We start from the raw sequence: 23,867 nt of genomic DNA, 5'->3' as shown, positions 1-23,867 counted from the left end.
AACTGGAATTATATTCAATCTAATTAGAATTATATTCAGCTCTGGCAAATGGTGAATTGTAAATGTTGGCTACAATGCAGGTTTAACTCATGATTTGTTTTCATTGCAAAACAGAAAAACAGCTAAGCAACCGTTCTCAATGGAGAGACTACAAATTAATTTTGTGAAATCAACCAACTTCACATGATGTCATGTATTAATTTACCTCAGATTAATTATGAAATACTCCAAAAAATGCTTGAATTCAAAGCATTCTTTCCAACCTCTTCAGGAGGGTTCAATAGCCAAATAAGGCCTAAGTATCTAATATATAAACTATATTATACTAATATTTTATTGTTTTTTTCCTAGTCTAATTGTAGTCTTACTCCAGTGTACAACCACCAAACCTCTTCTCAGAGATGATGTTATCTCAAGTATGAGTTTAAACAAAAATGCCTCTTTCCATTTTTAAAAATGTGCAAAGCAGTAAACAAATCAACAAAAACACAATTACTATATGAATAAGAAACAGTAATTGCCTCCACTAAGGGTTCCCTGGGGGTCAAATATATCTCCTTGAAGTGTAACTGCTTTCCTCATTATTCTTTTGTCAAAGGTCACTTTCTTAGCATTATCCATACTGCTACAGACCAGTGTTGTCCCAAAGACATATTCCATTGCCTTCTGCAGATCAGAATTATAATCAATAAGAGAAATGGCTATATGTACTTCATGACGACCAATCTGGAAATAAAGTGAAATGCAATTAGTATGCCTTAAGTTACAAGAATCTTATCTCAATAATTTTTTTAAGTCATCATTGCATTTTAAAACATAATTTCAGTTAATAGCAACACAATTAAAATCCATCTGAATATTGGATAGCTCAGGGATAGAGAGAGGAAAAAAATTAAGAAACTCTCAAACCATACAGAAATAGTATGGCTGTTATATTATGCTAACAAAAAAAAAAAAAACAAACAACAGCATACAGTAAAAATATAGTATTTATTTACATACCAGACTTTTGGCCAGGGAGATAATCTCATCTCCAATACACTTGGCTGAAATTTTGCTTAGTGGAATGATGGTGTACCGATGCTTTAGTTGACCCTTCTCTAGAATCTTTTTGCCAGTAGTCTAAAATGAGAAAAGCTACTTTTCAGAGTATATCCAATACTAAGACAATATGGCATCCCAACAGCATCATTTCATCAACAGTATCTGTGTATGACACTTCTGACTTAATTTAAGTAGGTCCCTGGGCCCAATCACCTCTTAGGCATCAAGTCACTAAGCACATGCTTGCTTAGTGACACACGTACCTCTGTGTCCACAACAATGTTATAGAGCTTTCCCCCAGCCACTGCTTCTAGGGCTCTTGATGTGGCTACGTCTTTCACGGTGATAAGAGTTACAACAAGGCCCTTCACGTGGTTCAGATTCCAATTTTTTTCTGGATTTCTTAGAAAAACAAAATCAGTTGTGATAACTACATGCTTGGTTCTCTTCCTGACATCTTCAAAGACTATCTTAGAAATTACTATTGTTTACAATGGTAGAAGAAACTCTAATTCTATTAGACAAAATAAACAGGAAATTATTAGTTTAACTACTTCACAGCAAGAGACTTTCCAGAAAAACGTCAGTTGCAAAGCCAATAGAAGAATGTCCTTCCTGACTTCAGTATGATTTGTTCACACAGTTCTCATTGATTGTAGTCTGGCTCCTGTTATTAGCACAGCTATAGGAATATACTCAGGTTGATTTTACGTAAGAGAACAAATCCGAGGATACACATATTTGGTGGAGATGGACACAACATTGACTTCCACAGAGCAAGTTTACTCACAGACCTCAGGCATGTCTGAAAATTAATAACATTTTTGCAGGTTAGACTGTTGGATTACTATAGTTTCAGCTACTGAGCTTGACTTACAGCTTGCAGCACCATGTTATAAAGCTTCTAAATTCACATTACATTGATAAGGTTGTATTTTAAGAATGACTGTATCCTCTCCACTTCTGAACATGAATTCAGCTAGTATTTCCTGACTTTACTAACCTGTTCACTTGCCTCAGATAAGAGAATCATTATTCACCGACTGTATAAAAAAACAACTGCCAAGGAATAGATGGAATAGTTTTTATAGTCTCATAATTCATGCATAAAATGCACCAAACAGCACTTTAAAATGTATTTCAAGGTGACACTGAGATCTTACTTGTATTCAAACCGTAGATGAGGATGTTTTGCTATTATACTTTCACACAATTCTGTCAGAGAACTGATTTCAGAACTCAGTTTCTTCTTTTTTACTAGATGGGCTTCTTGTTCAGCTTCTGGAGTCGAACACAAAGAGCATAAAAACATACAGAGTATAGAAACACAGTAATTTGAGAATCAGTATTGTGTTCTGTTTATACACATGCATGGGGAGCAGCTAATTGAAAAAACTTGTAAAATTATTTTAAAATTTCAATTTTAGACAAATTAACACTTCAACAAAATCAAATACACAGAGCAGAAAGTGTAATGTTACTCCCTAAATCTGAGTTGAAATGAATTCAGGATCATCAATTTACACTTTTGTGCATCTTCTGCAACAAGAAACAACCTTTAAGAAGTTTTAAACTGGGAAGAATGGAAAGAAACAGGGAAACTAGTCAGTCCTTTAAGTTTGAGCTTTATAAGTATTGGCTCACAGTATTTAAAACTGAATAATTTCAAAGTACTTCTACAAATTTCACCAGATAAATATATTCATGGCTGAAAACAATATACTTGTTTTTTCTATTCCTTCTATATTGCTTTCCACATCCCCATAAAATTATATATCCCCATAAAAGTCTGTATAAAAACCTTCATATTTCAGCTTTTTCATTTGATCTTGTAGTTTCTCTTTTGTTTTTCTGATAGCTTCTAATGCCTCCTGGTCTTCCTTGTAGCTTCCATCCATCTTTTTAACTTCAGCTTGTTTTGTTTTTAGCTCCTGCTGAGTATATTTCAACTTCATTTGGGCCTGTAAGGAATAAGAAAACATGAACCAGAAGGTATTTAGGGAGAATCTTTGAGTACAGGTTTAGAACATATGCACTAACCAGGTTCTCCCTTAATTTGTAAAAATGCCCCCTGTTTGCAAGAATGGCAAATAGCAGTCTTGGCCCTTAAAACTAAAGACATGGGTGACAAAAGCATAAAATGTGTCAGAGGGGGGTTTCTGGGTGCCAGCACTCTTGGTCTGTGTGTGCTGATGAGACGCACCTGTCTCAATAGAGGAAATATTTGACTGGCTTGTAACGTGTTGTGACCGATTGAGAGAGCTTCAAACTAAGATGGGCCAGAGAGGGAGGCTGCATTAGGAACACTGAGGCACACCAAGGGATGGTGCAGCATTACCTGAGGGTGGCAATGCCAATGGGAACACCTATGCTGCTCCAAGTAGCGTGGCGAGTTCTGGAACACAGAAGAAATGCCTATATACCAATGCAGGCAGCATGTGGAATAAACAGGGGAAAATAAAATATGTGACCCTGGCCCAGATACATGATATCGTAGATACCTGTGAAATTTGGTGGGAGGAGTCCCAAGACTGGAGTGTTGAGACAAAGGGTTACTGACGGTTCAGAACCAGCAAGGTGGAGATGATGTGTTTTACATATGGGAGTGACTAGACCATACAGCCATTGCTGTCAGAGATGACACAGCAGAGAACTTTCAGGTGAGGATTAAGGCAGCAGGCAATAAATGCAGCAGATGTCATGGTAGTTGTCTACTGTAGCTCACTATTAGTTCAGCTAATCTTTAGAGAATTGGTTGAAACTCCAGGATCAGTCACCCCCTCACGGGAGACTTTAAATTCCCAGACAATCCAGGAATATCACGCTAGCACAACAAACAAGCTTGGAAAATTCCTGAAGCATGATGAAGATAACTTCCCATTGCAAGTTTTGAGTGAGCCAACTAGGAAAGGTGCCCTCCTAGATGTGTTGTTTGAGGTATAGCCAGCATGGGCTCACCAAGAAAAAGCATGGAGCCAGGGAGCTGGATGCAACAATCCTTGTGGCTCCCATCTACATGGGATATTCGATCATTCTATGATAAGATCAACTGCTTGGTGGGCAAAGGGAAGGCAGTGGATGTAATCTTTCTGGATTTCAGTGAAGCCTTTGATACTGTTCCTCACAGTATTCTTCTGAACAAAGTGCCAATGATAAGATGCAAGTGCTGTTCAGCATTTTTATCAGTGATCTGGATGCAGGGGCAGAAGGCATCTGAGCAAGTCTGCTGGTGATAGTGAACTAGGAGGAGCTGTTGACTCCCTGGAGGGACAAATGGCCTTGCAGAGAAATCTACATACACTGGACAACCAGCAACAGCACACATTATAAGGAAAATGTTAGGTGCTGTGCCTCAAATGAAGCAATGCTGAACACAGGCACAAACTGGGAGACAAGCAGTTGTAGAGTAACTCTGAAAAAAGAGACAGCAGGCTCAGCATCAGCCAGTGATCTGCCTGACAGCCAGGAGAGCAAACTGCACTGTGAGATGCGTTAACCACAGCAAGCCAAAAAGCTGGTTCTCTTGTCTCTTTGACAAGGATCTCTTGGAAAGAGTCCAGCGGAGGGCCACCAAGATGGTGAAGGGCCTGGAGCATCTCCCCTACGAGGAAAGGCTGAGTGAACTGGGTCTGTTCAGCCTTGAGAAAAGGAGACTGAGAGGGGACCTGATCCAGGTCTATAAATATCTGAGGTGTGGGGGGCAGAATGGCGAGGCCGGACTCTTTTCATTGGTGAGTGGAGACAGGACAAGGGGAAACGGCTGGAAACTGCAGCATAGGAAGTTCCGCACAAACATGCACAAGAACTTCTTTACAGTGAGGTGACGGAGCACTGGAACAGGCTGCCCAGGGAGGTGGTGGAGTCTCCTTCTCTGGAGATGTTCAAGACCTGCCTGGATGCCGACCTGTGCGACCTGCTGTAGGGAACCTGCTTTGGCAGGGGGGTTGGACTCGATGATCTCTGGAGGTCCCTTCCAACCCCTACAATTCTGTGATTCTGTGAAGTGCAAGCTGTTGCAATTGGATCATAGCAATCCCTGACACATATATAGACTGGGAAAAGAACTCATTGAGAACAGCTCTCCTGAGAAGAGCTTGGAGGTCCTGGTGGACAAAAGCTGGAGCCAGCAACCTATGCTTGTAGCTCAGAGTGCCAACTGTATCCTGGACTGCATCAAAACAGGAGTAGCAGAAGGGAGAGGATGGTCCTCTTGTACCCTGCCCTCATGAGGTGCAACCTGCAGCACCAGCAGGCCCCAGCACAAAGAAAATGGGGAGCTGTTGGAGCAGGTCCAGAGGAGCCCACCAAGATTGCCAGAGAGCTGGAGCACTTCTCCTACGAAGACAGGCTGGGGGAGCTGGGCTTGTTCATCCTGGAGAAGAGAAAGCTCCAGGGTGATATCATTTTGGCCTCCCAGTACATAAATGTTTATAAGCAGGCGGGGAAAGGGGAAATAGTAATAGAACAAGGGGCAAAGGCTTTAAACTAAAAGATGGGAGATAGATGTTAGGAAGAAATTTTCTGCTCATGAGGGTGGTGAGGCACAGGCTGCCCAGAGAAGCTGTGGATGCCTCCTTCCTGCAGGCATTCAGGAATGCCTGAATCATGTGACGCACTGGAGATTGATGAGCTATGAGGTCTGTTCTATTCCAAGCCATCCTGTGGGCTGCCATTCTATGAACTATTCTACTTTACATACTTGGATACAATAAACGGTATTACCACATACATAGTATCAAAGAGAAGAAACAAACTAAAATATTGCAGGACAGAACCACTTTTGTTACTTTTCCTAGAAGAGTTTTTCCAAAGCCAAAGAAGGTGCGAGTTTATCAACAAAAATTTATATTCCACCATCAAAACAGCCGCAAAAGTTTCCTATCTTAAGAGAGATGTGACATGCTTCAAGTAATAGAGAAATGTAATAGAGTAATGTAACAGAGAAATTCCTCCCAAACTCTCTATTCAGACACGTTTGATTCTACTAGATTAAATACAGAAATGCTTTAATTTCCTTTTCTAAGATTCTTAATCTATACTTGTCAGTCATCTGTATTATGTCTCATACTAATTTCTGTACTTCCTCAAGGCAATGTTGAAACTTCCTTATTTTAAAAAGCCTGCCTAATAAAAAAGACTTACATTAATGCCTATGCGAAAATACCTTGCACAGATGTTCTACAAATTTTTCCAACAGTGCATCAGGAGAACTCTGACTCTCACCTGTTTAGCCTCCGTTGCTGCTTTGCTAATCTCATTTTTGCAGGTCATCATCTGGTCAGCAAGAGAAGTTCCTTGACCACTGTCATTGCTAGACAGGCCAGCAGATACAGCATTAAAATGCTGTTGTGCTGTGGCTAAAGCTTCTGCATCTTTTTTACTTTCCTCCTGTAAATCATTTAGCTCTTCCTGTATCTTCTTTATTTCCTTCTCCTTTGATGTGAATGCTTTAAATTCCTTTAGCAAAAAACAACAACAATACACCAAACCAATAAGTCCTATTAATTTTAAATTTTGTTGGTAAACCAGATGATGTACAGCTATGATTATTTTCACCAGCCAAATTTTGAAAAACTTGTCAGCTTTTTTGATTTCACAATCTGTTTTTACATATTTTAGGTGTGCACTTGCTCAGTGAGGACACTCAACACAACATCTACAGAGAAAAATGAAATAGAGGAAGAAATGATAACTGCACAAGAAGGAAAAATAGCTCTCTGTAAAGTACTTAGTGTTTGCATTTTAAGAGAAATAAATTAAATGTCAAGAATATGAAGCAGATATTTTTCTTTTGAGATTAGCAGGTTTTCTGAATGCAGATGGGATCTCCTCCCAAAATTAAAACGAAGTTGTCAACAGTAGAGCTGGATTTCTTTCATAAATATATCATATTTGTTTTTAGTGGGAGTCTACTACCTGTGCCATGCAAACCAAGCAACATTCTTATCATTTGTTTCTATCCTCCTGTTGCCATTTTTTTCCAATCAGCTTTGAGGACAACTCTGCTGTCCCCACTCACTCTGAATTACATCAGTGCTTAGAAAGAAAATCATAAACAAGGATTTACCTCTTGCATGATTTTAATCAATTCTTTATGCCTTTTCTCTTCACTCTTTAAGTTTTGCTTCCTGTGATCAAGATCACTGCGGACTTTAGCATCAACTCTTTGGAGTTCCGACAAAGCAACTTCCAGCGAATGTAACTTAGCACCAAATTCCTACAATCAGAAACAATGGAAATTCAATGTGTACAGCTATCCAATATCTAAGATTCCATCTTCTGTTTGTAGCTATGTAGAGGTGATGCATGTCTGATTGCACGGCTAGACTCTAAGACTCTAAAACAAATGTGATAGAACATCTCTTTCCACAGAAATCCAAAGCAATCTGAAGCCACTGCTAGAGCCCAGTTGTAGTTACTGAGAGATAGTTACTGAGAGACACCATCCCTGTTAGGGGAAGTGTAGGAGTTGTGCTTGTACATGAAAAGATGCTGTGGAGTACTTGGTACATAACCAATTTTTCTACCTCTGTAACTGAGGTCACTAGTGATTTTTTTATTTCCCACTTCAAGAGCATTTTGTCTGAAACACAGACAAAAAAACGAAAAAAAAAAATCAGATAAAGTTTTCCACTGAATACCCAGAGTGGAAATATGAGGGAAAAATTTTATCATTTTCAATTACTCAGTCTCACTTCAGTGCCTGAGAAGATTATTGAGATTATTTGGGAATTTATTGAATAGGACTCTGATCCTTGCAGGTTTCTCTCAGCTTGGGGTATTTAACGATTTACAGCAATTGAAAATATAGTATTTCAGACATTAAAACTTTATAGAGACCCCACTTATTAAATGGTTAATAATGAGTAAGCAGTGTATAATCTAAACAATGCATCACAGGAAGAATCAAATTTAAGTGCATATCATACACAAAAATAATTTTCTTCTCATGTACTTCCTTCTATTAACACCTTTGGGTGAGCGTATCTGTGTTCTCACTTACCGTATTGTTTTTCTTCTCTGTTTCTTCTATTTGTTGTGCAAGTTCCTTTACCTTCTTCTCATTCTCAGCCATTGATTCCAAAATCTTCTTCTTATTTGTCTGTGCTTCCTTTAAAGCATTAGCAGAGCGATCCTTTATCTCCTCAGCACGGACATACTGAAAAGCCACATGGATGCGTCTTAAATTCTCCACTTCCCGTGTTATTTTCTGGTACTCTAGATATGATGCACGTGCCTGAAAAGGTACAGATCAAAAGAAAATAAGAATTAAAACAGGGTGGAAAAAAATTGAAGTAGTACTGCTATAGGATGTAATATTCTTATAATATATAGATTATAATATTCAGCATTGTACACTGCAAGCCTTCTTAAGAAAATCTTAGATAAAGCTATACTAGTGCAGTTGATTGTGTAACAGAAACTCCACTTGAGGCAAGTTTAAGAACTAAGACAAGTATTTAACTTCTACGTTTTCTGCTTCTCTCCTTTGCTTCTTTCTTCCTATATTCCTCTCCCAGGTTTCTCGTAGTTCCTGCAAACCACACCATTTATATTTGGATAGATGATAAACTTTTCATCACCTAAAAGATTCTAAAAAGGCTGAAAATACCATGTCTTATTTTCCATATACTAATTCAAGGTAGTAGAAACTATTTCTTCAGTGCTTTAAAGCCTCTAACCACAAGTACTCCATACCTCTTTCAGTTTCTCTATAGTTGGACTGATCTCTTCAGTTATGACCTGAAACACAAACCAGAACATTTGTATTCAGATTTTTAAAACTGATGTAGCATTAATACCTACACATACAAACACATAGAGAAATGAAATAGTTTACAAGTAAAAAACGAAACAAAACACACTGTGCTAGTTATTCAGCATCTTTAGCAAATAAAGCATACATTCCATTCCCACATATAGTACCAACCCTTCGAATTTCATCCAGTTTGGCTTCCTTTTTCTCTATGGTTTTATGGGCAGACATTTTCTTGCATTCATACATCCTGGTACCAGCTGCTTCTTCAATCATAGCTAGAATCTTTACCAAAATAATTTGACAGAATGTTAATGATTTTTATCACATCAAGTTGGTTCAACTCAAAGCAAGTTTAACAAATTATATCTCTGTAACACTTCCTTACCCAGAAAAAAAAAAAAAGAAAAAAAATTCACAGTTTTCTCACCTCTGTTGGCTTCATATTTAGAACTTTAGTAATTCGCCCCTGGTTAGAAAAAGATAAAAGGAGAATTATGATTGTGTGCCATGCTATAGTAGTAAAAAATAAATTAAAACCCACAAACTCATTTTATATGCTATATTAAAAGTGCTAACCTGTTTTATTATTATTATTAATTTAGTTTCATTAGTTACTTTGTTCTCAACATTTCAAACAAAAAATAAGTTCCTTCTTCAAGCAGCAAGCTTGAAATGGCCTTTAGAACTTCTACATGCACTCTCCACATTTTTGCTCACATCCAAGTAAAGTGGTACTATATTTATTTTGTTCTGGCAGTCTTACTGACTTCCTGAGCTCAAATAACTTCCTAATTACAGATTGGTTGCTTGGTAATCTGGCTCATTTGTGAAGGGAGAGGGGAGGGAAGGGGAATAAAATGGCTGCAAAACTGCCAAAAACTTTTTTTGTTGTTGTTTTTTTTTTTAAATAAATAATGAGGACAACTCCATTTGAAGCAAGTAAATTCTATTATTTTGCTATTCCATGCAAATCTATCAAGGGCTGATTTAGTCCCTCTACTAATGGTTACAAGGATCTTTTCATTTGGTCACCTCATCTTTTTTCTAACTGGGATTTAAGAAAGCATATACATTAACTCATACTAAATATTGTCTAGCAAAGAATACAGCAAATAAGGAAAAAAATACTCTCTTTCATGATGCAATAGTAAAGGAAACATAATAAAGGAGACCAAAAGGGAAACAAAATTGGCATATATTTTAGAAAAAGCCTGCTGTAAGTCCAATGAGGAGATGAAAGAAAGTGAGTGCTAAAAATTCAGTCAGGGTCATGCTGTGCTACTCTAAAAATCTTAGCTACTGGATATTTGATTTTCACTTGAAAGTTGCTTTTAATTAATAAAGAAAAAAATGTTATTCCACAAATTTAGTGCCACTTGTATTCTTTCTGAATTTTAGAAAAGTATGTGTAATACCTGCATAATAAGGAAGTGAGGGTTATTGACATTGAGTCCGACAGAACAAAAAAGATCCTGTACACGATTGTTGGAAGCATTCATGCCGTTGATAAGATACTTATTTCTACCCCCAACAACAACCTAGACAAGGAAAAGAAACAGACAAATCAAGTGATTTACAAGTGGCTTGATATAGTGCAAGAAGACAAAATAAATAATTAAGTGCATAAAAAAAGACAGAGCAAATTCTATATACTCCTGCTTTGTGTGCACATACCATACAGAACATAACAATAGATCTTACAGATGTTTCAAACATCTTTGCAGTTTTGCAGCAGAAGCTTTAAATAAGATCAGTTACAGAGGGTAAAGATTTGTTCAAGACTGACAAGAAATTCCCAAACAATGCAGGTTTTCTTATAAAATTTACATGTTTTAGAGACAGAATTTAACATGAAGCTCAGAAATGAAGAAGTCACAAGATAGAAAGTTAGAATTTATTTAGGAACATCATTTTACTGCTAGTATGCTTTTGTGCAGTTCCACAGAAAACATTAGTTGTACACTGCATCTAAATTATCCTAATCTTATTTCCCAAATAATTACAACTTTCAATCTAGTACAGTGATTTCACTTCTACACTTTTTGTTAATAACACTGTAGAATCACTGCCACAGTTGCAAAAACTTAAAGACTTTAAAAACCCTATTTTCCTGTTGAAAAGTCACTCTGTTGAGTATAGTAAAAATGAATGAAGTTTTCTAAGCAAATAAATACGTATTTTAGTGCTCACCTGCCTGGTGATGGTGATCTCATCATTATTTTCAAATCCCAGTGGACTATGTTTCTTGTCAGAATTATCAAATGTGATAGACACAGTTGCCTTATTCACTCCAGCTTGCCCATTTTTATAAACTAAATCATGGAGGCTCGAAGCTCGCACCTAAATGTGTGGAACAGATCAATAAACTTTTGAAAGAAATCAAACTGGTGCTGTGTTCTTCTGTTTTGGCAAAATGAATGGATACTGTAGAGGTCTATTTATAATGCTGAAGATTCAGGGGAATGAGGGATACCAGAGCTGCAAGACGCTAGTGCATCATTCAATAGCAGAATGTTCAAGTTTTAGTGAGCTAGAACTTGCCATTTGTTCCCACACGATATTTCTGATACAAATATAGAGTGGGTGTTTAAAAAAAAATAAAAAGCTAGATTATTAGTTCTGTCACTAGTACCTTCACATACTTAGAAATTTATCATTCCTAATGCAGCGCACTAAAAAGTGTTCCTTGGCTTAACCCAGAGTTAGAATGGGGGAAGAGGAGAGGGAAAACCACCTGAAAGCAAAGGTTCCAATTGGTCATATTTGCGCATGCAATTTTATTTTATTTTCTTAAGCAGCAAATGGGGCACACCTTTTAAATAAGAAGTTGTTTCAAGAAACCAGATCATTATTTTTTTTTCCCACTGAAGAACATCTTGGTGGAATGTCAAAGACTAAATATAGAAGTGCAGAATTTCGTTACAAGAACACAAATTGGAACCTTCAGCTTCAAAAGAATTTCAGCTGCAGGCTGCTGCCCTTAAGTGGGTAACTTTCAACTAAGCGGTATACTTTGCACTACCGCAGTGTACTGATTATTAATTTAAACTTAACAAGAACAAGCAAAAATGGCAGAAACACAGTTTCGCTTACTAAAGAATTCAAGCAAATAAAAATATTTTTTGACAGAAATAACATTTTTTTGGGTCTTCCACAAGACTTCTTCAGGAGACTAAAAAGAAAGGTTGATGCCATAAGGAAGAGCTTTCTTAAGTTCACCTCTCTTTACCTGAGATAGATTGGAGATGCCCAACAGGAAGCAGATCGAGTCCAAGATGTTGGACTTGCCACTACCATTCAAGCCAGTAATGGCATTGAATAATGGATCAAAATCACGGATTTCTGTCCTCTGAGCATAGGATTTAAATCCTTCAAGTACAATTGACTTGATGTACATCTTCTTTAAGCTGTCAAGTGGCCACGTTGGTGCTTCCCCCAGGAGTACAATGAAAGGACTGAACTGTAACTCCTCATGCTTTGAAGGAAAAAAACAAAAACACATACAAAAGAAACAAGTTGTACCGTATGCCTAGCGCAGCTACACAGAGCAAAAACAGCGCACTTTTAAACAGAAAGTCACGCAGGTCCGCAGATCCAGTAAGCATCCCAACAACCGTATGCACGTTATTAACTAGCGTGACTTCACATACCGTTCATCGCTATGGCTACAGCCTACTCTTGTCGTGACGCTGGTCGTTACGGCTGTTGTCCCGTGTGGGGCCGGGAGTTGGACTCGATGATCCCTCTTCCAGTTCGGGTTACTCTGTGACTCCAGGACAATTCGGGGGCCAAAATGACGGATGTCTCCGCGTTCACCCACCGCAGATTCCCGTTTACCGCGCTGCAGCCCACGGATAAACTGCCACGCACCTCAGCCAACACAGCCCCGCGACTGCCCTTTGTCTCCACCGAACCCCCCCGCAGCCCCTCAGGTACCAAGCGAAGGAAGCTCTCGCTGACGGCCGGCAGCCTCCGAGCCCCTCTCGCACTCTCGCTGTAAGCAGAGCTGCGGCAGTAACAAACGTTTGAATTTTGGCGCCGAGAGGAAGCCAAGGACGTTGGAGGAGGTGCCCGCCTATGGCTGCCGAAACTTCTGCCTGATCTAGAGGTCTCGGATTGTCTAGTCTACTTCCCCCGTGAAGGGAAGAGACAGGTTCGATTCACACATTTATTCTTTTCAAATAAAAATATAGCATAGTGAGAAAGTAGAGGCTCTGTTTGGAGGGCGGAAGGCGCCATAAAGTCAGGCGAGTATGGAGGGCAGCCCCAGAAGCAGAAGGACCCCTGAGCTCCTGCCGGGCGGAAAGGCGCGGCGGGGTCCTCCCAGGTCTGGGCGGGAAAGCACAAAAATGGCGGGTCTCCGCCCTCTGAGGGAGGTGTGGTGGGTATAGTTGGGAGTTTTAGCGTTCGCCTTAGGCTGTGTTCTTTAGGTCCAGGCATTTCGTTGAAGCTGGTGTTACGCTGTGAAAATAGATCGGTGCGTTGCAGATGGAGTTCTGTATTCCTTTACCAGCTGGGCTTTAGTATTACCAATGAGGTCGAGGGAGCTGCACTAGTCAAGTGATTTTATTGCGTTATTTATTCAGGTGGTTTTTTTTAATATTTGAAATGATCTCACTTACGGATCTGTTTTAAAGGAAGATCTCTTTGTATCACTTCAGGAAGTAGATTACCTTTGTCACTGTGTCTGTTTACAAAACATTATTTTGACGGCACTGTTTCTGGCACTCCTGTAATCAGGGAGTGCTGAACCACGTCCTGTCAGCTGATGACATCTGACCACCATACTGAGAAAAGTATTTCAAAGTATCAGGAAAAATTTGACTGATTATGCAACTGTGCTTTCACACTACTGCATTTATTTGGTGAACTGAAAACCCTACCTAGAGGAAAAGAAAAAAAAAAAAAAAAAAAAAAAAAAAAAGCAAATAAAGAACAACTATTTCTGGTATTGCTGAAGGCTCATTCCAAACAAGCTGACGGTTTTATTAGGCATCAGAGCAATAAGTACTTTCTGTCCTTAACCAGAGACTTCCCAGAGACAGTAGTATGCTTTGGGGAGATGACTAGCTTGGCAAGAAAATCCAAGATCCATGAATCCTTAGCTGAACTATCTTTGTTACAATACTAAAACTAATGCCCATGGGTCAGAAGGACCCCTGCACAGGTAAAGACAGTTCCCCTGAGAATGCATGGAATCAGTGGTGTTAAAAGCGTATGCAAATTTGTAATAAATAATCATGAGGAACAGACTGAAAAACTACTGGTTTTGTAACTTTTGTGTATAAATATTGTGCGGATAGTTTCCTGCATGTACTTAATCTGTGAGAAACCACCTAGCACCCAGGCTTGCGCAGTCCTGAAATAAAGAAGCAGTGTCTGTTCCAAATGTGAGACTTACTGCACTCCAGATGACAAATCCACGTTTCAAACAACAGCATGAGAGGCTTCCCACCATGAAGATAACCATGTATTTTTGCTATTTGCATATGACGTGCAGGAGAGATAACTTCTCTCAAAACTCAAAAACAAAAGTTCTCAAAAACTTGGTTTTGTAATGCCTTTATAATCTCATATGCCCTAGAAGTTTGGGTACTTTCTTTGATGTTGTTATAAAATGTACTCTTAATGACATCTAGTTAGTATGCTGAAATGAATATAGCATGTTGTTTGAGGAAAGAAAATAAACATTTATTTTGACACATATTTTGTTTTTTTACACCATAATGTGCATTATACAAAATATTTGTCAGGTAGTAACGTGAGTAGATATTCTGCCAAGGTAAACATGTAGTACAGCTTCATTGCTTTATGGAAAGAGTATTTTAGGGATTGAGATAAATATACTAGAGTAAATTTCCCATGGGGTTCTTCCGTTTCTTTAGCTTATTTGAGAAGTGTCACGTAGAAACTTTTAATAAATAAAAACAATAAAAATAAATAGGAAGTCACAACTTTCTCTGCTCCTAAGACGTGTTTTAGTTCACATTGTGTTAATGTTTGCAGTTGCTTATACCAAGCAAGCACTCTGTTATACAGGGAGCTAATTATGAGTTTTGAGTACAAGTTTATATTATGTCACAGTTATAAAATAATTTAAGTTGATAGGCATTTCTGGAAGTTTTCTGGCCTCAGCTCGGTCAGAGTTCAAAACCAAGCCAAACAAGGCAAATTGTTCACAAGCCTGTCGAGTTAGGAACATTGCAGAAGACAGATTTTACAATCTCTTCAGGCAACCTGTTCCAATATCTGATCACTTTGTGGTTTGAGGGATAAAAGACAAAACTTTCTGCATCTCACTAGAAATTCCTGTTTTGCAAATTTACTCCACTGCTAAGCACTCCCCTCAGATGGGTTGGTTTCCATTTTTTCTGTACTCTCGTTACTAAGCAGCGTAGAAAGCTGTAAACCTCCCTTTGTGGCACTGAGTATTTTGACTTTGTCTGCCAGAACACCCTCAAGGACTTTCACTGGGACAGTTTCACAAACCTTTAAAAAACATAGACAATGTGTTGAACTGACTGACACAACAGACAGAGGACTGCCATTGATAAATATAGTAGGTGCAATTGTGCTCATATATGATAACAGTGTTAGTGAAATAATGCTATTCTGTGTGTTCTTCACCAAGAGGTGAGGGTACAGTGCTTACCAGGAAGGCATTTCCGTTGTGGTGGAAGAGGGAGAGCACGTTTTCCTATGTCTTCTGTTTCTCTTCTTGCTTCTGCCATTTAGTCTCTTTTCTCTTTTCCCCTCCCCTTTCCTATCCCTATGCCTCCCTAAAATACTTTCCTAATCTTAGCAATACTTGGGTGGAGAGTCAGATATTATAGTCAGGTTCTTCTTAGAGCTCATATTAATATTTATAAAGAATTAACTTCAATATTAATTTCGCAGATAATGAAATATTCTCATTCTGGACACCATAGATTCTATTCAAGACTCTAGATTCTGTGCTGAAACCATTCTCTGCTTTATCCCTCAACCAGAACAGGAGCATCCTGCCACCACAAGACTCCTCTTTTATCTGCTTTTCATGCATATCTTGTGGGTCTCTATCCCCAAGGCTGAGGTAACAGGAGACCTGGATTTCTTAATCCCTTATGTGCAAATCCCACACTCCAGTAGTTTTTGTTTCTGGGGGACAAAATAATTTTTCAAGGTTTTCCTCATCAGTTTTATTTTCCATGTGATCCTACAGTGGACTTGCTGGAGCATGTTAGGGACTGTTGCAGTGGGGAGCTGAAAGCTGAGCTCAGTGTGCTCCAGATGTGGTTGAGTTTAAGTTCAGTGTGGTGGGCCTGGGCTGTCCCCTGGACCTGCTGGCTGCACACCTCTGAACACGTCCCAGGATGTGGCAAGCCTTCTTTGCTGAATGGCATGCTGCTCACCCTCATGCTCGCTCTGTCCTCTAGTCAACCAGTGTCTGACCTGTATTGCTCTGTGGGGTTACTCTGTCCCATATGTAGAACTTGCAATAATTTTTGAACTGTTGAGAAAATGTCTGCTCCAATAGGCTAGTTCAATTATTTTTATCTCCAAAAGAGATAGAGAGTCTTTAGCTTTCTTTATTAGAATAGAGGGAGAGAATGCACTAGGGCAAATCTCTGTAATGTCTCTCATCCCTTCACAAATCACAGCTTTCCCTTAATCCTTCTTCCCAACGCATTGTGACTCCTCCTTTCCTCACTGGCTGAAATATTCAGAGATTACAGACTTCCTGGTCTACCTAATATGTATCTCTCCTTATATCTGACCTATTCCACCTACGCAGTAAGAACAAAGTCCATAAGTTCAAGTTCTCTGTAGACATTTGAAACTACAATGTTATTTGATGAGAGTGTACAGACCAAGTGGAAAGTAATTTGCAAGCTTCTGTATAACAACTTGTGATCGAGGGCATCTTGTTTGCGAGTCTCTACGTAATTTGCAAGGGCATCTTCAAGTCTCTTACCTCAAACTTCTTGAAGTTCTAGTTAACCTATTTTTCCAGCCTCTTAAGTTCCTTCAGAATAGCATGCTTTTCAGGTATGTTGACCATTCCTCCCAAAGTAAGTAAGTAGAGACAAGTAGAGACAATCAGGCAGACTGCCTGATGGCATACTGTATTCCGCATCCGGATCATTAATAAAGACATCAAACATTATTGCTGCCAATTTAGAATAACAGAATCATTGAGGTTGGAAAAGACCTGTAAGATCACCAAGTCCACCCATCAACCCATCCCCACCATGCCCACTAACCCACATTCCTCAGTGCCACATGCACACATTTCTTGAACACCTTGAGGGACAGTGACATCACCACCTCCCTGCGGTCTGTTCTAATGCATAAACACTCTTTCTGGGAAGAATTTTTGCCTCATATCCAACCAGAACATCCTCTGGCACATCATGAGGCCATTCCATCTCATTCCATCATTATTACTTGGGAGGAGAGACCAACCCTCACCTTTCCACAACCTCCTCTCAGGAGGGAGATAAGATCTCCGCTGAGCCTCTTTTCCAAACTGAATATTCCTAGTTCCCTCAGCTGCTCCTTTTAAGACTTGTGCTTCAGACCCTTCACAGCTTCACTGCCATTCTCTGAACAAGCTCCAGGGCCTTGATGTCTTTCTGGTAGTGAGGGGCTCAAAACTGAACACAACCGTTGAGGTGCAGCCTCACCAGTGCTGAGTAGAGAGGAGATCACCTCCCTGCTCCTGTTGGCTTTGCTATTTCTGGTAGGATTCCATTGGTCTTCTTGGCCACCTGAGCACGCTGGTGGCTTATGTATATCCAGCTGTTGACCAGCACACCCAGAAATATGATCTGTGAGGAATCTTTTGACCTTGCACCACTGACCTTAGTGCTTCAGATGTGGCAGTCCAGTCTACCTTACCTCATTTTCGGACCAATTTATCTCAGCATTTGGCTATTAGGATATCGCAGGAGGTTGCACTAATGACCTGTTTATCTCTTATTCTTTGCTGCTCTTATATAGGTTGATATGATTCAATATTCTTAATGAAAAGAAAAAAGGATTCTCAGTCTAAATTAGGTATAAATTGTCTTGCACCAATCATGAGCATCTGAGATCCACCAGTGAAGGCAATGGTTCAGTTTCCTGGGACTTTTTGTACCACACGTTACTCAGGGTTTCTTGGTTTGCTTTGCTTGTGTATGCAGTTTTTGCTTTACCTAGCAAACTGTCCGATTTTCAAACCACAAGGTCTTACCCCTTGACCTTTCTCACTCTCTTCATCCTACCTGGAAAAGTAAGTGATTGGCTGTGATGCTGAACTGCCTGCCATGGCATCATGGATGCAGCTGTTTGCACTCTCTAGAATACAGTAGTAATCTACTGTACTGCACTGCTCAGTGTGTACTAAGGGAGTGGGTGAACCTTTTTTGTCAAGTACCATTTGCAGTCTAAAGCTTTGTGCAGCAAATAATGATACAGCAGATACTGGTCAATGTTTTATGCTTTCAGAGGTTCTATTGTAATTGCTTAGAATCTCATTTATAACCCCTCCTTTATTTTATCCTCTCTCCTTTCATCTTTCCATTTATCTGTTTCAGTCTAATTATTACATGTGTTTGGCAGTACTAATTAATTCTTCTGATATGCAGACCTGCAGATAGCAGATGTGTCTCAGGTACCACACGTAACCTGGAGCAGTGAGCTTTCTTCTTGAGGGAGAACTTGTTCCTGAACAAGAATTTACTCAGCAATGAATGTGCAGTTATAGTATTACATAAATTCAGGAAGTGGCCTCGGAGGAGTTATAGGCACATAAGTATGTGTATAAATTCCCTTACATGTACTTAAACCTCTATAGCAGAAAGGGGCAAAGTTGTCTCATTATAGTTCTACAGTGGACTGGGGTGCTTACTCTTTGTAGAAGTAGATAATGAGCAATAGAAATGAGGGAAGGAACAGCCAACTGGCAGGCTTAGTAAGCCCTGAACTTCTTGATGTAGTCAAGTTTAGGTTTTAAATTAAGTGGAGTCATGCTGAAAACTAAGCTTAATGTAACTTTAAATAAAAATTGTTTTGACAACTGTAAAATAAAGCAAAGGAAATATTTCTTTGTGAGGCAGTAACAGACATGTTCCTGCAAGTGAAGGAACTGAAACTTCTGATGGACTTGTGCTGCAGTATGTCTCAACAGCTCTGACGAAATTTTGCAATTCACGATGCTGCAGCATGCGTTTGCACTGTTTCAGTTTTTAAGTAAGGAGAGTAGAAAATGGGACCAAAAGAAGTTCTAGAGTGTCTTGTGAGTACCAAGAAATCACAACATGTGCTTCACGAAACTTTGGCATAGCTTTTCATTGTCCACGCCTGGTTCTAATCTGTAGGCTTCAAATTATTCTTTCTTAGCAGAAACAGTTCTTAACATTTTAATTTTATGTTTGATTTCTGAAAAGTGAAGGGCAGCTGAAGTTTCTCTGCAGGTTTTAGTTACCCTTTACCAATTCCTGTGCAAGCTTCTTCAGCAGAGCAGCTGAACACCTCAGAATGACAACAAAGTGCATGTGACGTTGTCTTTTTACTATGCAATGACTTTTCACATTCAACCTTTTACCTTCTTCTGGGGTTCTACAGCTTTGCATGAAGAAGTGAAGCCAAAGCTTTGTTATTTTATAATGCATTGTCATGCTTACTCAGATAATTGCAGTGCAATATCTGCCAAATGTAGCATGGGAGTGGCTTGCCTTTACCCTTTATTTTTTTTTAACACAGAAAAAGCAAATAATGTATTTTCTGAGAAAGCTTTGTAATAGCTAAGCCAGAGAAAAAGAACAGGCAAGATCTGCTATGACTTGTTGGCACTTACAACATCAGACCGTATCCAATTCCAGGTAATTGGAAGTCCTGTAACATGTAGGGCATGCTGTGGTAACCTCTGATACGTAATGACTTGGCAGTCTCTACTCACAAGAATTTACTGCCAGTAAGTCCTTCTGAGGAGAAATATATATTCAAATATTTAGGAAGCTTTTTATATCAATGCCTTTGAAATGCTGCAGAAAACTGCCTAAATTGGATCTGGGAAAGGGGACTGGATCAGATCCTGTTTTCCTGAACAACTTTGCTGTGGTGGTGATTTGGTGTTTTCTTTTCAGCATTTACCTAAGCAGTGTTTTCAAGGGAGATAGTCTACTCGCTTTTTAGCATATCCTTGTCTTGCAGCATAGCTGCTGAGATTTTATTCCTGCAAGTGGCTTAGCACTACAGTGTCATTCACTTGCTTCATAGATTCCCAGCTTCCTTGTGGGATGGGAGAGGAAACTGAAAAAAAAACACAAAGGAGAACTCATGGGACAGAATGGTTTACTAAGATAGAGAAAAGGAAAAGAATAAAAACATATAGTATAGGAATATGACAAGTGATGCACAAGGAATTGCTCACCACTCCTCCACAAGTGCCCAGCTCATGTCTGCGCAGCCAAGAGCCAGATGAACTCCCACTCTCTGTTGATTGATGACATATGGCATATTATAGAAGATCTCTGTCCAATTTAAGCCTGCTGTCCCAATTCCCCTCCCAGCTCCTAGCTCTTCACTGCAAATGGTCTTGGCTCAGTTTAACACTGCTTGGGAGGCAACTAGAAACAGTCTAATCAACATTCTTCTTCTGCTAGAACCAAAACACAGCATCATACCAGACATTGTAAACAGGACAATTTCTGTCTCAGCTGAAACTGTAGCGCAGCTATCCCTACTTAAAAGTGGAAATAAAAGGAAATAACTACCATGGCCATGTCTGCAAATCAGTTGTGAATGCAGCAAGACTGCTAGCTTAACCCCAAATTTGCATTGAATTTACTTATCTCTGACATGCTTCTTAAAAGTGTGGTACCCAACATTAGACATGGGCAAACCCAGGCTAGAAAAACATATTGTAACATGCAAGATACAAATATTATTTGAGGTTACTTAAAGAAAATTCATTAGCTTTACTGTAGCTTTGTTTTACTATTTGACTTAGCTTCCAGGAGAGCTTTACTGTACTTTACCATGAAGATTTCCTGATTTAATTTGGGTATCACCACCATCTTCCAGCCAAATGCTCACAGTCTCATCCATTCTTTAGTTCCTGGCCTTTCTTTCTAGTTGCCAGCAACTCAAATTTTACACTACTCCCAAGTTTTCTTCCCCTGTTTTGCACTGAAATGTGAATCTCCTTCTGTGTTCTGATTTTGGGGATTGACAGTGCTTTGCCTGCAGCTCTACTACAGCACGCACTACCTGCAGTATCTGCGCTCAGGCTGGATCTTTGCTTTTTTATGTGGATGGTTATTGCACAAGGCTGATGCCAATCTTTTCTCTGCTAGCTGTCTGATTTTAGGGAAAAGGTTGATTAAGTTTAATGGAAAACTTTATTTTTTGATAACTTGATGAGCTAGACCGGAAGACAAGAAGAGTTTGAAGGATATCGGAATAAATGTTATCTTGAATTTCAATTTCACTAGAAGTTTTAATAGTTCTTTTTCAAGAATATCAGGAAAAAATGCATAACTTGGTTTTTTCTTGTTTTTTTTTTTTTTCTTTTTTCTTTTTTTGTTGTTTTTTTTTTCGGAGACTCATTACAAATTAATTAAAGATTCTTTTTGTTGGTTTCATGGACTCTCCTTTTTCAAAGTTTAAGCATAGCTGCTGCTTTGCAGAAATAACTGTAATGGTCTGTGAAGCATATTATGAAGAAAATGCACAGAATTAATGTATTGTTGAAACCCCCTGGCAACAAAGAAGTTTCACAGTACAGTGGTTACTGGTCTTAAGACTGAAATACAGTGGCTATCACATGGTTAGCTACAAGAGCTAGCTACTCTGAAAGTCATGCTTCCTATTTTATGATGTTGTCCCGCAAAATCAGATGCAGATGTTGGTGGGATGGTAGTAGAGGCTGAACCTTCCCACCTAAATCCTGTTACATTTTGTTGCCTTGTGATAGACAACAGCAGAGGGGTAACCCTCTTCTCTGGGGTAACAGTGATGGGATGACAAGTTGTGCCAGGGGAGATTCTGGTTGGATATTTTGAAAAATGTCTCTTCAGAAAGAATATTTATGCATTGGAACAACCTGCCCAGTACAAAAAAGACAGAGAGCTGTTGGAGAGGGTCCAGACAAGGGCCACGAAGATGGTCAGGGGACTGGAGCAGTTCCCCTACAAAGACAGGCTGAGGGAGCTGGGTTTGCTCAGCCTGGAGAAAAGAAGGCTGTGGGGTGACCTCATTGCTATTGCTATTGCATTTCAGTACCTACAGGGAGCCTACAAACAGGAGGGGAATCAACTCTTTGAAAGGGTTGATAACTGCAGGACAAGGGGAAATGGTTTTAAGTTGGATGTCAGGGGGAAATTCTTTACAGAGAGAGTGGTGAGGTACTGGAACAGGCTGCCCAGAGAGGCCGTGGATGCCCCATCCCTGGAGGCGTTCAAGGCCAGATTGGATGGGGCCCTGGGCAGCATGGTCTAGTATTAAATGTGGAGCTTGTTGGCCCTGCATGTGGCAGGGGGGGTTGGAGATTCATGATCCTTGAGGTCCCTTCCAACCCTGGCCATTCTGTGGTTCTGTGATTCTGTGAAAGTGGTGGTGTCAGCATCCCTCCAGGAGTTCAAGAAACATGTAGATGTGGCACAGAGGAACGTTGTTTAGAGGGCACTGTGATGATGGGTTGATAGTTGGACTTGGTGATCTCAGAGGTCTCATCTTAGAGGATCTTTCCAACCTTAATGATTCTGTGATTCTGTGATATCATCAAGATTATTGCATAAATTTACGCAGCTTCAAACCATAGAAGCACTACAGGAATCAGTTAGAGTTGAGCAAGTATTGGTAAAAACTCTGCAGAATCAAATAGTTAATCTCGAGGAACAATTAGAAAGACAGAAACGCAATTCAGCTTTGTTGCAGATGGCTTTCAAGGAACTGTTAACATGTAAGGATGCTAGCGATACTGTCACCCATAGTTTGCCTCAAGAAAAAACTTTTCCTCAGGAGGAACTACAATAAATAAAGGAAAGATTAGACAAATTAGAAACCCCAATAGCCCCATTGATAAAAACAGAATATACCTTTGATAACAGCGAGGATCTAGATCCTCAAATGAATGTTAAGGAAATTCCATTCTCGGCCACCAAACTAGCAAAATTGAAAAGGGACTTTAGCCGCTCTCCAAAGGAATCGGAAACAGAATACGTATGGAGGGTGAGTCTCACTGGTGGCGACCACATTCAGTTAACAGAAAAGGAAGCCAAAGGTTACTGGGGACCAGGAGTATTTTTAACTACCGGTAACAATCGTGCTCCCTGGTCATTAATGCAAAGGGCTGCCTATTGGGCAGGTGGTCTCAACACTTCAGAAAGGAGAGACCCTCTTGCCATTACTGGAACAACTGACCAATTAGTAGAGAGTGTTCAAAAGGCTGCTTGTCTCCAACTGATGTATGATAGAAAGCTGCAGCCACATCATGAATCGCCCAAGATGAGGCCCGTTGATCCTGAGAGAATGACCCCTTTAATTAGAGGGCTTCGGGAATCACTGAAACCCATAGGCATACAATTACAAGCAAGGATACAATCTATGTCACAGGGAGAAAGAACCGGGCAGTGTTAGAAGAAACTGTAACCCCCAACCATCTGCAGTCAGGATGCAAAGTATGGATGTGGGGGGGGAGGGGGGGGGTTTAGCCCAAGAGTTAACAAACTATGGAAGAAAACATGGGCCGGTGGTTTCTTTTCCCAGTAAATCTGAACCCAGAGGTGTAAGGCTTGCAGCAGCCAGTCTTGCCCCCAGGCCACCTAGCCCAAAGCTCAGTGGGTCTGGAAGGGTCTCATTGCCAGTAAAAACCGGTAGGCAGAATATCTTTCATAAATGTAATGGAGTTTGGACTCTGGGCTGGAAAAAGGGTATTCCACAAAATTTGATGGATGGATTGGCAACAGATAGGTTAGAGAAATTAGTTAACTGGTGGCCAGAACAAAACCTCGAGAATCTCGAAGAGAGCAAAACCCCAGGTCCTAGGGCCTTTCTCAGGGAACCTGAAGGGCTCTCCAAGCCATTAGTAAACTGA

The 23,867-nt window shown here is 39.8% G+C and overlaps 1 protein-coding gene and 1 pseudogene across 1 annotated transcript in view; one reads left to right on the top strand and one right to left on the bottom strand.

Annotated features, from left to right (window-relative positions):
• The window catches only part of SMC2 (structural maintenance of chromosomes 2), a 22,596-nt gene extending 9,758 nt beyond the window's left edge, over positions 1-12,838 (bottom strand). Inside the window, exons 1-15 of the mRNA XM_048932441.1 lie at positions 12,454-12,838; positions 12,033-12,278; positions 10,994-11,143; positions 10,219-10,341; positions 9,231-9,269; positions 8,975-9,085; positions 8,743-8,787; positions 8,048-8,281; positions 7,112-7,261; positions 6,268-6,501; positions 2,846-3,005; positions 2,208-2,325; positions 1,308-1,446; positions 1,003-1,122; positions 522-726 (exon numbers count right to left, since the gene is read on the bottom strand). Coding sequence (XP_048788398.1) covers positions 522-726; positions 1,003-1,122; positions 1,308-1,446; positions 2,208-2,325; positions 2,846-3,005; positions 6,268-6,501; positions 7,112-7,261; positions 8,048-8,281; positions 8,743-8,787; positions 8,975-9,085; positions 9,231-9,269; positions 10,219-10,341; positions 10,994-11,143; positions 12,033-12,200 — 1,996 coding nt within the window. The 5' untranslated portion in view covers positions 12,201-12,278; positions 12,454-12,838. The remainder of the gene's footprint in view (positions 1-521; positions 727-1,002; positions 1,123-1,307; positions 1,447-2,207; positions 2,326-2,845; positions 3,006-6,267; positions 6,502-7,111; positions 7,262-8,047; positions 8,282-8,742; positions 8,788-8,974; positions 9,086-9,230; positions 9,270-10,218; positions 10,342-10,993; positions 11,144-12,032; positions 12,279-12,453) is intronic.
• LOC125687415 (uncharacterized) lies at positions 12,597-23,867 on the top strand (annotated as a pseudogene).

Source organism: Lagopus muta, chromosome Z, assembly GCF_023343835.1.
Source record: "Lagopus muta isolate bLagMut1 chromosome Z, bLagMut1 primary, whole genome shotgun sequence".
NCBI lineage: Eukaryota > Metazoa > Chordata > Aves > Galliformes > Phasianidae > Lagopus > Lagopus muta.
Note: the sequence above shows the minus strand (reverse complement) of the source record. Positions and strands in the feature narration are given on the sequence as shown.